The sequence below is a fragment of the Grampus griseus genome, assembly GCF_964374135.1.
Source record: "Grampus griseus genome assembly, chromosome: 14".
Taxonomy (NCBI): domain Eukaryota; kingdom Metazoa; phylum Chordata; class Mammalia; order Artiodactyla; family Delphinidae; genus Grampus; species Grampus griseus.
The window spans coordinates 66110389-66127530 of NC_139008.1; the positions used below are offsets into that span (position 1 = coordinate 66110389).

At 56.3% G+C, this 17142-nt stretch overlaps 1 protein-coding gene across 3 annotated transcripts in view; it reads left to right on the forward strand.

The window, feature by feature from the left end:
• Positions 1 to 7856: 7856 nt before the first annotated feature.
• Positions 7857 to 17142, forward strand: part of DLGAP4 (DLG associated protein 4) — a gene marked incomplete at its 5' end in the record, with an annotated part of 92080 nt that continues 82794 nt past the window's right edge. For all 3 annotated transcript variants that reach the window (XM_082669783.1, XM_082669781.1, XM_082669782.1), the window contains 3 exons: positions 7857 to 8855; positions 12033 to 12274; positions 14971 to 15085. In XM_082669783.1, coding sequence (XP_082525909.1) covers positions 7857 to 8855; positions 12033 to 12274; positions 14971 to 15085 — 1356 coding nt within the window. The remainder of the gene's footprint in view (positions 8856 to 12032; positions 12275 to 14970; positions 15086 to 17142) is intronic.

Here is a 17142-nt window from a genome sequence, read left to right on the forward strand (position 1 = left end):
GTGCCACACAGCATGTGGGATCCTAGTTCCCTGACCTGGGATCGAACCTGTACCCCCTGCAGTGGAAGCGCGGGGTCTCAACCACTGGATCACCAGGGAAGTCCCGATTCCAAGGTTTCTGACCCGAGCAAGCAGAAGGATGGAGTTGTCACAAGCTGAATTGGGCCAGACTGTCAGAGGAACAGATCAGGGTGGGTGGGAGATCAGACATTTGATTTTGGACCCATCAGACACCCAGGGCGAGATGTCAAGGAGGCGGTTAGAGATATGAGTCTGGTGGTTGAGACAGAGATTGGGCAGAAGATGTAAATTTTGGAGTTGTCAGATATAGGTGGTGTTTAAAGCCACGAGTCTGGATGCAATCAGCAGGAGAGGGTGTGTAGAAAGAAGCAAGGAGCACCCAGCTTCTCTAGAATTTAGAGGTCAGAGGAAGGGAAGCCAGCAAGAGATAGAGCATGTGTGGCAAGAGAGGTGGGAGGAGAATGGGAGGGTCACCCAGAGATGAAGCCACAGTGTAACACAGCCTGCCTCTCTCTACTTCCACCCCTACCCCAGGTAGCATCAAGGTCCTGGAGGCCCCACAGAGCCCGTCCTTCCCTTCCACACATCATCCCTTCAGAGGCCTAAGGCAGTGCCTCTATCCTCCACGGACTTCTGTTTGGCCAGAATGTTCGGCCGTACCACCCACATCATTGCCAGCCTTTCATCACTCCACTCGCTCTCCCATGTCCCACTCTAGCTGTCTCTCTCTCTCTTAACAGCAGGGCTCAGCATTGAACAGGACTATCCCCTCCCTTCATTTAGACCCTTTCTCTGTTAATGCGACCTTAGACGAAACCAGCCTTTTGGGTAGCACCAAATTCAGATATAGGTGGGAAATAGTAAGAGATCTGGGCAGGTTAAAGGGAGGGGCTGTCGCATAGCACAGGGATATCAGCTCGGTGCTTTGTGACCACCTGGAGGGGTGGGAGAGGGAGGGTGGGAGGGAGGGAGACGCAAGAGGGAAGAGATATGGGAACATATGTATATGTATAACTGATTCACTTTGTTATAAAGCAGAAACTAACACACCGTTTTAAAGCAATTATACCCCAATAAAGATGTTAAAAAAAAAAAAGGGAGGGGCTGTGAAGAAGGGAAATGGGGCTGGTAATGTCTGAAAAGGGGTTAGATCAGCAAGGGTCTTGATTGCCACACCAAGGAGTTTGGACTGAGGAGGGAAGAGGATCCAGAGAAAGTTCTAGATTAGGGAAATGGCTCAATCAAGTGAGTTTTGCTTCAGGAGGGGCCGTGCTGGGTTGTGTTCTTGACCTTGTCCCTGATTAGCTCTCCCATGCTCACTGGCCAACTCTGGCTCCAGGATGAGCTGGCGTAGGGCAGGGAGGCCCCGCTCTGTGCAGATGGGGGTAGCGGCTGCAGACACAGAGGCTCTGTGGAGCTGGGAGGGCTCTTGGGGAGGCAGCTGCTCGGCTGGTTCCTCCACGTTTCCATGAGGGCAATGAGGCTTATATTAATGAGAGGTAATTATTGGCACCCGGATGGGCCTAAGTATAGCTCAGAGACAAAGGCAGTGCAAGGCAGCCAGCCGCTTCCCCTGCAAGGCTGAGGCCTGCCTATTTTAAGACTTCCCCAAGGTGAGGCTCCTGCCACCGCTGGGTGTCGGGTGACTGAAGGGTTGGCACCCAGAGTTCCAGGAATCCTGACCCAGAGAGCTCAGAGGGAATCGGTGTAACCAGATGCCCAGACCACCCTCATGCAGACCCTCTACCGCCTAGAGGTGGAAACTGAGAGGGACCAGAGAGAGGGACCGGTCCAAGGTCACAGCAAGTACAGAGCAGAGCCAGAGTTTGAATCCCGGTGCAGTTGCGTCCACTTCGCACTAAGCTGTGCAGCATCCTACACTGGACACCTTGGCCTGCCCCCAAGAAGCACAGTGAGGTGAGGACCGGAGCGTGACTATATTTATCAAACACCTAGAGGCTTTCTGTATGCCGTCACAATTCATCCTCATCGTAATCCTGAAAAGTGAAGATCCTCATACCCATGTTAGAGAAGAAGAAACTGAGGCTTAAGAGGAGTAATTAAATCTCCGAACGTCCCGCAGTAAGGAGAGAAAGAAGTAGGACCCAGTTACACCCTGTCTTAGGGTCAGATTCCCCAGGAAACAGACTGAGGTTTGCATGGGAAGTCTCTTGGGAACACCTGTGACAGGAGAGGAGCGCAGGATCGGGCAGGGGGAGGAGTTGAACGGAGATGCAGTTACAACAAAGGCCCTCAGTAAATCCCAGGGGAAGCTCTGGAGCTGGGATGGCACTTTTTTTTTTTTTTTTTGCGGTACGCGGGCCTCTCACCGTTGTGGCCCCTCCCGTTGCGGAGCACAGGCTCTGGACGTGCAGGCTCAGCGGCCATGGCTCACGGGCCCAGCCGCTCCGCGGCATGTGGGATCTTCCCGGACCAGGGCACGAACCCGCGTCCCCTGCATCGGCAGGCGGACTCTCAACCACTGCGCCACCAGGGAAACCCGGGATGGCCCATTTGTTCTGAATTGGACAAGGAGACCAGACCTTGCGGCTGCACATCAATCAATTACTAGACACAGGCTGCCCCTGGGAAGAAGCATCACCTTGGGTGAGGCATCTCCCTTTGGCTGAGAGCAAGTCTTAACAGGTACCCGGCTGTGAACTGTCAGCAGCCAGTGCCCTTGGCAGCTGGAGACGTGAGTGCCTCAGTCCTGAAGCGAGGCTGAGGCTGGAGAAGCTGGCAGAAACCAGAGCACACTGGGTCTTTTGGACCTCCACTCTTCACTGAGGCACCTCTTCATGCTGCCCCACCCTCCTCACCCTCTACTCCTCAGCTGGCAACGCAGCCCCAGCATGGTCCCCTTCCTTCGCACACCCTCTAGTTCAGGAGGGCCAGTGGGGTTAAGAGTAAAGAGCCCTGGGTTCCAGGCTGGAGCGACCTTACTGTGAGGCCTCATGCTGTCCCTTCCCCAGGACGACAATCTTGGTCTCGCAGTTCCTTTAGCTCCAGTAGGCCACGTGGCTGGAGCTGAAGTTTAGAGGTCTGCAGAGACTAGCTCCCCAATTGCCTTGAATGCCAGGCTCAGAGTCGAGCGTTCGTCCCAAGAGCCATGGAAAGCCACTGAAGGGAAAGAACACTATTGCTTTGGCGTTTTAGAAATATCACTCCAGCTGCAATTTGCAAGCTGGATTGTAAGGGTCTTAGAGTGGATGCAGAGAGACCAGGGAGAAGGCTGGTGTGATTTTCCAGGTGAGCGGTGGGAGTGACATAGGCAGAGGCTACAGAGAGGGGATGGCAACAGAAAATATAACTGAGGCAGAATTGCTGTGGCTGTCATAGTTGGGGTTCCTCAGAAGCATGACCAAGGTAAAGATTCAAGTGCGAGTACTTTATTTGGGAACAGGCAGCACAGTGTGGGAGGGGGGAGATAAGGCAGAGAAGGGAGGTGGCCAATGAAAGGAACATTATCAGGCAAGTGATCTCTGTACGTAACTGGAGCTCCATCCCACTGAGGACTGTAGAGCCCATTCCTCAGTTGTCCCACCCAAGTGGGGAAGACCTGGGGTATTTATACACAAACTCCCCAACAGTCAGTGGCTGAGAGCTGCAGCCTGATGGCATATGGGGCAGGTGGGTAGGGTGGGTAATTCCCTGGCAGTCCCTGCCAGCCACGTGTGAGCAGAGCACACTCCAGCTGCCACAGAAAGCACCCCCTCCCTCCGGCAGGGATGCACATGGTGACAGTTGGAAGCCAGCCTGTTGGGCACTGCAGTGATGAGGCCACAGGAGATATGGGTGGGGTACCCACAGCCACTGCTGTAGTGACCAATTGGACATGAGGTCTGTATCAGGCTCTCGTTGAAAGACACAGACACCGAACTCAGACTTCAGCAAAAAGTCTCTTAACTCTCATGTCGGAGACGTCAGGCAAGATCTTGACAGAGGACTCAAGGCTGACACTCAGACAAAGATAGCAGCCCTAACAGGAAGGAGGGTACTTCTTTCCCAAGAGTTCAGCCATAATCCCAGGGCCGACTCTCATTGGCTAACAAGGATCCTGTTCCCATCTCTGAGCCAGTCAGTACTCAGGGATGCAGGACTCTGATTGGCCAGGCCTGGGTCCTATGTCTACCCCTGGGGCTCTGGCATAGGACTGGCTCCACCTGGACCACAGGAACTGAGCCTGAATCATTTTCCAGGCACAGTGGGAGCTGTTACGAGGGGAAAGACAAGGAAGGTCGGGAGAGGGAAGAATTCATGGAGGTGCCAAGGTGTCTGGCTTGAGCCCCTACTGAGTGACATTGAAGCATTTTACTGATAGGGGGATACTATGGGCCTTCTCAGAACCCTGGGATGCACCGGCATTTAAGGTGGGGTAGAAAGATAGACACGCAGGGCCCCAGAAGTCAGAGACTATTTTAACAATGAGGATCCAGTCCCAGGAAGGAAAGCGGAGGTCACCTGTGGTCATTACAGTTTCTAGCTGGTATCTAGAGGTCTCCCTGAGGCTGGCAGCCCCCACTCGCCCTCCTTTAATCCCAGAGGCACCTCCAAGGCAGGGACCTGTCTAACTCCTCCCCCCACAAGCCCAGCAAGGGACCTCATCATCAAGACCACCAGGACTGAGGGCAGGGTTTGTCCCCCAGGGAATGAGGCTGTGCCCACACTTCACAGTTCACCAAGCACTTTCCTGCCCCCTCCCTCCCTTCCTCCTTTGGCCCCACTTGACAGATGCATAGTCTGAGGCTCAGGGCCCAGGTTCCCATGGTCCTCCTGGGGCAACTCTGGATTCCTGGGGTCGGGAGTGCCTGGCCTATGAAATTGAAGCCAGCTTCTCCCTGGGAGGGCTGGAGAAGGTGCCCCGGTCTGGGAGGAGAAGTGTTGTGTGCACTTCTGGGGCAGGGCTCTGCGGCTATCTTCTGCTTCTGGTGACCAACCCTCTCCACCTCTGGTATTTCTAGGGAGTCAGGCCCCTGCCAAGCCAGCGAGCCAGAGGGCTGTGTTTGCAAACTCTCCTGAGTTTTCAGTATCATTGGCCTTACTTGAGTGGCCATCAAGGACATACTGCTGCACACACAGTTCTCCAGCTGGAGAGCCGAGGAGGCTGGCTTCTGAGTCCAGGGACACTGCAGCCCCGAGGGGATGCAAGGAGGCCAAGAAAAGGCCAGGAGCAGGAGGGATATGCGGGTAGTTTTGCATTTGCCTGAAATTGTCTTCAAGAAGAGGTTTGCCCAGAGGGAGCTGCTGCGGGCTGGAGTGGAGGAGGATACTTGACAGTCTGGGACACTGACGGGGTGGCTGAAGTCTGAGTTACCTATTTCACCTTGGCTAGAACTGCTTCTCTCAGGCTCAGTTTCCCCACCTGTAAAATGGAGATAATGGTCCCCCACCACGCGTGGCTGTTGTAATGAAGATAAAAATGTGAGTCGGCAGACTCCCTCTCCAGGCTGGGGATAAATGCTCTGACAAGTTGCCTGGTGGAAGCAGAGATGCTTCCGATGTGGCTGTTCAGCTACAAGGACCATTGCTAAAATGCTCTGGACTTCAGGATTGGGGTCCCTCAGGCTCCCAGGGTCAGGGAGAGGCTCTGGCAGAGAAGGGGGAGAATTCCAGCCAGTGGACTCTGCAGAAGTCTCAGGGCTTGGGAAGCCTTGGGGCACATTTGGTCATGAAAATGGCTAGGTCCAAGGAAGTAATTCTCAGATCCCTGAGGGTCTTAGGGCCAGCAAGCTCCAGGTGACAATTGCAAGGCAGCTGTGCAGAGGGATAGGAAGAGCTGTGGGTCTCAGCCCTGCCTCAGCTACTGAACCCACTATGTGATCTTGGGTAAGTTCTTCCCCTCAGAGGGCCTCAGTTTCCCCATCTATAAGATGGGGGTTTCACCTAGGCCAGTGTTTTTCATGCAGTGTTTGGTGGGGTCTGGGCTTTGCCTTAAGAGCTGCCCTGTGGGGTGGGAGGGTGTCTCGGACACCTAAACTTATGCTTGGCGTATGAGTTTCCTATTGCTGCTGTAACAAATTACCACAAACTTAGTGGCTTAAAACACACAGATTTATTACCTTACAGTTCTAGAGATCAGAAGTCTAAAGTGGGTCGCAGGGCTGCATTCCTTCTGGAGGCTCTAGGGGAGAATCTGACTCCCTGCCTCTTGCAGCTTCTAAAGGCTGCCTGCATTCCTCGGCTCATGACCCCACACTGCTCCGACCTCTGCTTCCGTCATCACATCTCCCTCTTTGACTCTGACCCTCATGCCTCCCTCTGACAAGGACCCATGTGATTAGGTTGTGCCCCTGCAGAGAATCCAGGAAATCTCCCCATCTCAGGATCCTTAACCATATCTGCAACGTCCCGTTTAACATGTGAAGTATCATAATCACAGGTTCTGAGGATTAGGCCTGGGCATCTTGGGAGCCATCATTCTGCCTCCTGTACCTGGCTTCAGCGGGAGCCCGTCCACTCTGGCCCAGCCCCTCTGAGATATCCTCTGTCCCCAGTGCCCTTGGCCTCACTTGCTCCGTTCCAGCCGTACCAACTCCTTGCAGCTCCTCAGCGCACCAGGCACACAGGCCGGACCAAGCCTTGGGACCCCTCCAAGCATGACTAGTGGGGTCCAGGGCTGAGAAAGCTTGCTGACCTCCCCCTCTGCCCCATGGTACAGATGGAAAGACTGAGGCCCAGAAAGGAAAGGGACTTACCGAAGTTTGAGACTGGCATTTCCAGGATGGTTCTGGCTGGAAGGCCCATTTTACAATAGAGAAACTGAGGCACAACGGCTCCACCTACTCGTCATCCTGAGGATATGCTCCTGCTACTGACTTGCTGGGAACTCTGTCCCAGGCCAGGTGTCATTGATTCATCCCAGTAGCAAAGGATGGGCTGATGGGCTTGTTGGCCTGTCTGATGGCTGCAGCCCCCAGCCTCTAGCCCAGGGGTCACACTCAGTAGACTTTTGTTGAGGACAGAGTGGGTTTTTACAGAGGGTTTACATGTTGATGTAAGGATTCTTCTGCTAAAATAGAGGTGGGACAGTACTGCCCTCAGACCTGGGTAAGAGGGGCCCCGGCCCCAGGCCCCACTCTTCAGAAGGCCTCTCTGGCCCTCTCTCAACCTTGTTGTTCCCCACGAGGCAAGGAAGGTTCAGGGGCCAAGGGAACATGCCCACCCAGAGCCTACATCCCCCTTTCGACCACACTCTGCAGCCTGGGCAGACCCCAGCCTGGAATTCCCTGCGCCAGAGACCCCAGGCCTGCTTCCAGGGCCAGCACAGATCCTCCCATGGTGGCCTACACTGCCAGTGGGACCAGCCCTAGGGCTGAGGGGTGGCTGTTTGGGGGGCATGTGGAGTGAGCTGGGGGTGCACGCATGGGTGGGGCTCCTCGTGGTGAGGAACAGAGTCAGAGACAGGAGGAAAAGGGAGGGCAGGCAGCTTCCCCCTGACCACATGCTGCCGTGGAATTTGGAGGAGACCAAGAAGTCTGAGTTCGAACCTGGCTTTCCAGGTTATTGTGAAAATATGTTCGTCAAGGTAGGAGAGTAGAACGTATTTTGTTTAAAGTCTTGCTAGCCTGAGATGTCGCTTTTATTTATCCGTATGGTATGTGGGTCTCCATTTGTACTCGTGATTCCCGACCCACAATGTTAAGGGCAGGCCAGGAGTCTTCAGAAATTCTCCCAACCTTGAGATCTGCGGGGGTCTGGCTGACCTTCCCAGCATCCTATCCCCTCCACATCCAGCTAACGCCTGTCTGTCTTCTCTCCCCAGATTAGCTGCTGCCCGGGAGAGGAGACCCGGGCAACGCGCTAGGGCGACGGCCCCTGCCCCGAGGGCCGGGATCATGAAAGGCCTCGGTGACAGCCGCCCCCGCCACCTGTCCGACAGCCTGGACCCACCACACGAGCCCCTGTTCGCAGGGCCTGATCGCAACCCTTACCTGCTATCGCCCACGGAGGCCTTCGCCCGCGAGGCTCGCTTCCCTGGGCAGAATGCTCTGCCAGGGGACGGGCTTTTCCCGCTCAACAACCAGCTGCCACCACCCAGCAGCACCTTCCCCCGCATCCACTACAACTCCCACTTCGAGGTGCCAGAGGAGAGCCCCTTCCCCAGCCACGCCCAGGCCACCAAGATCAACCGGCTGCCCGCCAACCTCCTGGACCAGTTTGAGAAACAGCTGCCTATCCACCGCGACGGCTTCAGCACTCTCCAATTCCCCCGCGGGGAGGCCAAGGCCCGGGGCGAGAGTCCTGGCCGCATCCGCCACCTGGTCCACTCGGTCCAGCGGCTCTTCTTCACCAAGGCGCCCTCCCTGGAGGGCACGGCAGGCAAGGTCGGCGGCAATGGCGGCAAGAAAGGTGGCCTGGAGGACGGCAAGGGCCGGAGGGCCAAGAGCAAGGAGCGGGCCAAGGCCGGGGAGCCCAAGCGGCGCAGCCGTTCCAACATCTCGGGCTGGTGGAGCTCCGACGACAACTTGGATGGTGAGGGTGGCACCTTCCGCAGCGGTGGCCCAGCCTCTGGACTGATGACACTAGGCCGCCAGACAGAACGCAGCCAGCCACGCTATTTCACGCACGCCTACAACACCATCAGTGGGCACATGCTCAGAGCCGCCAAGAACAACACCGCCGAGCTGACCGCCCCGCCACCTCCGCCGGCACCCCCGGCCACCTGCCCCAGCCTTGGGGTGGCCGCGGACACCAACTATGTCAAGCGGGGCTCCTGGTCCACCCTGACCCTCAGCCACGCCCATGAGGTCTGCCAGAAGACCTCAGCCACCTTGGATAAGAGCCTGCTAAAGTCCAAATCCTGCCACCAAGGTCTTGCCTATCATTACCTGCAGGTGGGTCCCTGCCAGGGTCAGGGGAGGGGGGAGGGATTGTGGGGAAGGCACCAGTTTGAAGTCCAGCTCTGTCACAGATGGACTTGGAAAGTTGTTTCACTCAGGCCTCTGTTGACTCGCTTAGGAAATGGGTGGCTGGTGGTATCTTGCTAGTAAAAGGATTCCTTCCACTGGTCATGCTCTCAGCAGACATTGATTAGGACCCTTTTGAGACCGGCCCTGAGTAGGGACCAAAACATGTCCCTTCCCTTTAGAAGAAAACTATGGAAGCCGTGCCTTCTATCCCCTCCGAGGACCAATTGCACGGCATTCTGCTTGCCAGCCTCCTGCCTGGTACTGCCCCCAGACTGGGGGCTCCTTGAGGATAGGGACCATATCTGGTGCAGCTCTGTGTCCCCAGGGCCCAAGACAGGGTCTGTCATACAGGAAGTGCTCAAGAAACATGAGAGGAGAGAGGGGTAGATGAACAGATGGACCCTTGAATGAATAGAGTGAGAAATAAATAAGACATAGTCCCGATTATCAGGATGCTGGGAGAGAAAGACACATGAGCAGACACTCCTGTCAGCATGAGCGGAATGTGCTGGAGATGAGCAGGGGGACTGCAGGAGCCCCGAGGCCCTAAATCAGTTTGGGGAACTAGCTTTTTTCTTTCAAACACTAATGTTTATTGAGGCACTTATTATGCACCAAGGCTGCACTCCTGGCAAGTGGCAGAAGGCTCAGAGACATCTCTGCTGCTACACTTGTGCTGGGCCTCTCAAGGGCAGGGTGAGTGGCTGAGAACTGGGTGGCTCCCGGTACCAGAGCCCAAGCTGTGGGTGAAAGTTACAGGAAGTAGATTTCGGTTCACCTGCAGATGGAAGGGGCTGTTTCAGTAGGTAGTGAGTCCCTCATCCTGGAGGGCATGTCAGCACAGGCCTGGCCAGCCTTTGGGAACACATTAGATGCATTGTGTGTGTGTGTGTGTGTGTGTGTGTGTGTGTGTGTGTGTGTGTGTGTGTGTGTGTGTGTGTGTGTGTGTGTGTGTGTGTGTGTGTGTGTGTGTGTGTTACGCGGGCCTCTCACTGTAGTGGCCTCTCCCGTTGCGGAGCACAGGCTCCGGATGCGCAGGCTCAGCGGCCATGGCTCACGGGCCCAGCCGCTCCGCAGCATGTGGGATCTTCCCGGACCGGGGCATGAACCCGTGTCCCCTGCGTCGGCAGGCGGACTCTCAACCACTGTGCCACCAGGGAAGCCCCATTAGATGCATTTTGAACCGGATGAACATCAAAGTCTGACCTGAGTTCTTGTCATTCCATATAAAATTCCAAAGACAGTGAGACTATGGGGGGAGGAGGCTATTTTTTTCAATAGGAGGGAAATGAAATCTAGGCAGTATTTTATATATTTAAGGCTTTTGTGGCTCTCAATCTACTTCCTTAGCTTGGAAACATCAGAGGGGGTGGTGTGTGACCTAGCTCCCTCTCAAATGATATGGTTTGGTCTGATCACGTGAAAATGCTTCAGAAACACCGTGAAACGGTGGCCCTGCAGGCCCTGGAGTGGTGCTGCCTGCTTGCTCAACAGGAAGTAGGTGGGTAAGGGCTGGGGAAGCAACAGGTGTTGAGCAGGGATATACAAAGCCACCTTCCCAAGGGACAGGTGCAGGTAGGAAGGATTGACTAGCAAATGGTTTGGGGTAGAATGTGCAGGTCCTGGCGACTGGCTGGGCAGTCAGTTGGGGAGGAGGGTGTTAACGGGAAAGCCGCAGGGGTGGGGACCTGGGATGGGAAGCCCAGGCAGGGACCCTCCCTCAGCCGAGAACCAGCCACTGGCATTGTGGGAACTGAGAAGAACGTGGTCTCTGTGCAGGCGCGGTGACTTGGGGAGTGTGGTGAGCACTTGTGGGCGTGGCGAAGAATGGGTGTGCTGTGTACACTGAGAAATGTGTGCCTGGGTGTCCGCGGTGACATATAGACCCAGTGAAGGTGTGTGCTCTGTATGTGTTGAGGCGGGGACACGGTGAGGAGGGACACGTTGAGATGTGTCCGCGGTGCAGTGGTGGCTGGTGTGCACGTGAGGAGGTGTGTACGCTCTGTGTTCACATCGTGCACTCACTGAGGTGTGGGCACGTGATGAAGTGGCTGGGGTGCATCCTTGGGGAGAGGGGTGTGTCCTTGGGGAGAGGGGTGTGCGGGGAAAGGGTATGCTTGCTCTCTGAGGTGCGTGTACATGGCACGGCGTGGTCACCCTGTGCTCGGGCTGAGGTACGTGTGAGTGCTGAGATGAGCGTACTCCATAACGAGGTGAATATCCACTGTGTGGACACATCGGTGGGTATCGAGTGAACAAGAGTGTAGACAGTGTGTGCTGCCCTGGAGCAGCTGGCAGAGCCTGGCCTCAGAAGGGCAGGGGAGGTCCCCTCAGTTGGTTTCTGCCACCGTAACCACTGAGGACCGGGGCTGCCCTCACAGCTGTGACCTTACCCTTATCACAGCCCCCTTCCACAGATGGGGTCCCTGGAGTTCAGATGGGAACACTGAGCACTTTTTCCAGCTCACCACATGGCTGCCAGACCCCACAAAGCCCTTGTGCTCTCTGTACCTCAGTTTACCCACCTGTAGGATGAGGAATGTTGTTTGGCCCCAAAGACCTCACCTCCGTACTGATGCGCTGGGGTCCCCTGATTCATCCTCCCCCACCATCCTAGGGTCCAGGGACCTCTCTCAAGCCTGCTGTTCTTATCTGGGCAGTGGGATCATAAGCTATCCACTGAGATAGCAGGGGAAGTGATGGGAACACAGGGGTTGCTCAGAAGGGTAGCTGCAGTGGAAGCCGTTGTGAGCATTCTATCTGGACGGTTTTGCTGGGGCACGCTCAGCCTGGGATCCACGGAGATCTGAGGCTGGAGAAGGCCACACAGGGAAGCTGCGGCAGAACTGGCTCTGGGACCCAGGTATCCTTCCCAGCCCTGGCTCCGCTCTGCTCGTGGGTGCCTTTAGTGGCAGTACCCCGCACCGAAGGCCGAATTCCCCGAGGTGGGCAGCGAGGGAGCTTCAGGGGCCTGGAGATGGGGGTTCTAGCGTGCAGCTCACTCCCCAGGTGATGAGCCCGAGGCTGGGTGGCCGGCGGCGCGCTGGGGGTGTGCGCTGCCCCCTGAGCCACCCTTGCTGAGGGCTGTCCGCCCAACCCCAGGTGCCCGGAGGCGGTGGCGAATGGACCACCTCGCTGCTGTCCCCGCGCGAGGCGGACTCCACAGGGGAGGGCCCCATCCCGTGCCGGCGAATGCGCAGCGGCAGCTACATCAAGGCCATGGGCGACGAGGACAGTGACGAGTCCGGCGGCAGCCCCAAGCCCTCCCCCAAGACGGCGGCGCGGCGCCAGAGCTACCTGAGGGCCACGCAGCAGTCGCTGGGAGAGCAGAGCAATCCCCGCAGGTGAGCGCACGGTCCCGCCCCCTAGAGTCTCGCCCGCAGGCCAGCCCTGACCCCCAGAAGCCCCACCGTGGGAGAGCCTCTCCGAAGTCCAAGTCCCGCCCCAGGAAGCCTCTGCTCACCAGTGAGTCCTGCCCCCTGGGAACCCCGCACCAGAAGCCCTGGTCACCTGTGAGTTCTGCTCCCTAAGGGGACCACTCCCTTAAAGTGAGCCACGCCCGCAGGCTTACCCTGCTCCACTGGGGCACCGCCCACTTGTGAGCGCTCCTCTGGGAAAGCCTCTTTACACTCGTACCGCCCTGGCTCACAGGCAAGCTTTGCCCTCTAGGTGAGCCCCTCACAGGTATGTCCCACCCCTGGGAACCTCGCCTTCCTCCTCTTCAGCCGCCCGCCCGGAGATCCCAGCCCCACAGATGAATCCTGCCCTCCAGCCTCAGACCCAGGTGAATCCCCACCCCCAATGATCCAGGCCCCCTAGGTGAACCCTCCTTCCGGTTAGTCCCCTTCCTGAGATCTTCATCCTTAGCTTGGCCCCTGCACTTTGATGAGTTGACTCCGGAGAGCCCCGCCATTTGGTGAACCCACCCCATAAGCCCCCCACAGTTAAGTCCTGACCACAGGTGAGCCTTATCCTTTGGTAAATCATAAGGGGAGTCTCTCCGGAGTGATTGGCCCAGGTAAACCCTGCCTACATCCCCAGATGATTTCCACTCGTACAGGGGAACTGCCCTCGGAGACCCTCTTCTTCAGGTTAGAGAACCCTGCCCTTAGTGAGCCCACCCCTTGTGCCAGCACTGCCCAGGGAAGGCCAGAGCCCCCTCTGCCAGTGCCCCTGTAATTGACCCCTGAGTTGAGCTCCGAGATTGGGGATGAGGGAGGATCCAGAAGTGAAAGGGAGATAGACAGCCTTCACCTGTCCCATCACCCGGCCTGGCATTCCACCAATGGAGCCCCATCCTGTTGCTTTAAGACTGGGAAGAGTTAGTGAAAGCGTGGAAAGTGAAACACGTGCACACAGGAAGCAACAAATAACATGTTAGAGAGAGAAGTGAGCCTTTCACATGCAGAAGTCACCGTGGGGATTAGAACAGAAAAGAATGAGTGCAAATCAGGTGAAAGTTGGTATAGGTGATTCAGAACCCGCTGAGGGAGAGAAACAAAAGCAAGTCAGAAACAGACAAAGGACTTGGAAGAGTTAAAGGAAACAAGCTTAGCCCTAGTTCTTCTACTCCTGGGGGCAAGAGCCAGAGCTTCATAGGAGGAGGTAGCCTAGGAGGACTGCAGCAGAGGGAATAGAGCAGGGCAGGTGACAGTAGACTGAGGCAGGGAGTCTCATTGGCTGGGACAGAGGCAGGGAATGGCCTCCAGGTGGGAATTCAGGACACCACCAGCCATTCCGAGGTCTCACCCTCTCTGAGCCTCAGTTTCCCTAGCTTTAAGTGAAGGGGGCTGAGCTAGATGATCTCTAAGACCCCTTCTACTCCTGAGATCCTGCAATTCCTTGAATGACCTGTGGGCATGGAGGTGGGAGAGGTGGGCAGGACCAGGGCCCAGGCCTTGAATGAGAGGGAATTGATAACAGTAGTACAGGCATACCTCAGACCACCGCAATAAAGTGGATATGGCAATAAAGTGAGTCACACGAAATGTTTTTGTTTTCCAGTGCATGTAAAAGTTGTGTTTACCCTATAGTCTAAGTGTGCAATAACATTGTCTTTTTAAAAGTACATACCTTAATTTTAAAATACTTTATTGCTGAAAAATGCTAACCATCACCTGACAACTCCGGGTTGCCACAAACCTTCCATTTGTTAAAAAGAAAAGAAGAGAAAAACAAAATAAACAATATCTGCAGAACGCAGTAAAGTGAAGTGCAATAAAAGGAGTATTCCTGTAGTAGCAGTAATGCGGGCCATCTGTCAGCCCTCGCTGCGCTCTGGGCTCTATGCCTGCCCCAGTGCCCTTGAATCTGCGTCACTGAAACCTCCTTACAGCCCCAGCAGGCAGGCACAGTGACATCCCCCACTTTATAGGTGAGGAAACTGAGACTTAAGGGGTGACGACTTGCCCAGGGTCACCCAGTGAGGAAGCTGGATTCCAAGCCAAGTTTGTCTATGTCAAGGCCCTGAGCTATTGGCGGCTTGGACCTTATTTCCAGAGCAGGGGAGTTGGGGAGGGGGAGTCCCAGGGTCAGGTAGATGTGAGAAAGATTGAAGAGCCAGGGCTATGGGGAGAAGTGGTGAGTCTTCAGGGGCCTGGTGGAGGCCACCTGGACATTGTGTCAAAACTGATGACCTTTGGGCGGCCCTGGCCGGAGGTCAAGGCTGTGGGCCTGGACCCATCTCCTCTGTCCAGCCCCTGGAATTGCCCCAGGCCTGCAGAGGAGGGGGCTGTAGAATTGAGCTGGTGTGGCCCACCCCTGGTTTGAAACAGTCAAGAGCAAGCTTGTGCTGCCACCTCGCGGTTGCAGTGGGCATGACAGGTGAGGGCCATCGGCACTCTCCGGACTCACAAGGCCTCCAAAGGCTGGGAGCAGCTCTCCCCTTGCTCATCACCCCCCACACTACCCGGGATGGCAGTGACTTCCATTTTACCCTCTGCCCCTGGATAACCTTGGCCCGTTTCTCCCCCTCTGGGCCTCAGTTTCCCATGCTGAACAAAGGGTGGGCTGAGCCCCATCTGCTCCCCATCCCCACCAGGAGTCTGGACCGCCTGGATTCAGTGGATATGCTGCTGCCCTCCAAGTGTCCGAGCTGGGAGGAGGACTACCACCCCGTCAGCGACAGCCTCAACGACTCCAGTTGCATCAGCCAGGTAAGGGTGGCAGGCAGCCAGAAGGTCAGAGGGCTTGGGAGAGCCCCAACTCCCACCCAGGAAAAGGACAGACGTCCAGGTCCAGCCTCTGTTGAGTGGCCCCCGAATATCTGCCCTGTGCTTCTGTTCGGTCTTTGTTCCTGAAGCTGCCTGTGTGTGTCTCTTCCCCACTGACTGTCCTGTGGCTGGAGAGCAGTCACAGGGCCTCACACTGATGGCCTAAGCTGTGGGCCCAGAGGAAGGGGCCATACCACTGCCTTAGACCCAGGAGCCCTGAGGATAGGGTACTGGAGACCTGGGTTTGAGTCCCAGTCTTGTCACTGACAGTATGAACCCAGGACAAAACACCCCCTCCCTGAGCCTCAGTTTCCTGATTTACCATCGGAGGGTGATCATTCCTATTTCAAAGGGTTGTGAGGAATCAGTGAGATACAAACATAATGTGCTCAGCAAAGGGTGGCTCCCTTGATGGTTAGCATTGGCATCTTGCTGTGTGACTTCGGGCAAGTTGCTTCTCCACTCTGGACCTCCATGTCCCACCTGATCAGTGGAGAGTTGGACTTCCAGGGCCCAGCCAGCTCTGCCACTAACAGCGGTAAACACGCTGTGCTGTACCATTAATTCTCTCAACCATCAGCTAGCTCCTTGATCCCTCACAGCCACCCCCAGATATCATCCATATCCCCATTTCCTAGATGAGGAAACTGAGGCCCAGATAGGGGTGGGTCACAACAGCTAGGAAGAGGCAAAGCTGGGCAGAGATCTAGGGCTGTCAGACCCAGACCTGGACCTCAGCCCCTACCGTGTTGTGCAGAGTACTTTACAGTTTGCAAAGGGACGACCAGTCAAGGCTTGAGGGCTCCCCCCATGGTGTGGATGGGGAGACGAGGCCCAGAGAGGGCAGACATCTGCCAATAGTAGCACAGTGGGGCAGTAGAGGCAGCCAGGTGCAGACGCAGCCACCTCTCTGGTCAGGAACAGGCCCCAGGTCCCGCCGTGTGCAGCCCCACGGCCTGGGCTAACGGACTGCTTAAAACTTTCGGATTCCAGCTCCTTACCACCCCATATTCCTGGCCCGGCCAAGCCCGCCCCAGCCCCCATCCTCAGCACTGTCGTTCCCACGCTCCAAGGAGACTGACCTCAGACGTGGGGAGAGGGAGAGCCCCCCACCCCCGGCCAGGGGACCCTTTGCCCCACCGTCCTCATCCAGGCCCCACCAAGTCTCACCTGTGCCGTTGTCCTGTCCTGGACTCCGGGCCTGCCACCCCCAATCTATTCTCAGCGGCCAGAGGGAGCTTGTAAAAGACAGAAGTCAAATCACGTCACCTGCTCCGAAGCCTCCCATGGCTTCCGCCTCACCCTAGTGAAAGCCAGACCTGTGAAGCCCGGCCTCCCTCTCAGATGTGCTCCCCGACTTGCTCTGTCACTCACTCTGCTCCAGCCACTCTGGCCCCCTTTGGCCCCTCACACACCTCATTCCTGCCCCAGGCCCCCTGCATTTGCTCTGCCTCTCCCAGGAGCATCTTCTCTCAGATCTTTGCACAGCTGGTTCTTCTTCGTGTCCCAGGTCTTGGCTCAAATGTCACCTCAGAGGGACCTGCCCTATCGCTTGCCTCAGGGGGTCCCCGGGGCCCTGTTTCCTTACTCTGCTTAATTTTCTTGACAGCACTTCTCACTATCTGGAACTATACTTGTTAGTTGATGTCTGTCTCACTCTTAAGACTGGGAGTTCCCTGCAGACGGGGACCTTGCTGTCTTGTCCCCACAGAGTCCCCAGCACATGGCACAGGGCACGTAGGTCTGCTGAATGGATGGCGTCCCTCCCTGTCTCTCCCATCCTGCCTGTTCTCTCATCCCTCAGTCTCCCTGTCGGTCTGTGTCTGTCTCCCTCTGTTTTTCTCTCCCCTCATTCACATTTTTCTCTGATTCTCTCCAGCGTGTCTCATTTCCATGTTTCTCTCTGGGTCTGTCTGTCTCTCTCACACCCACCGTCTCCATCCCCTGCCTGGCCCTGGCACCTGGAACAATTTTGTCCTTTGGCTACACGAAAAGGTACA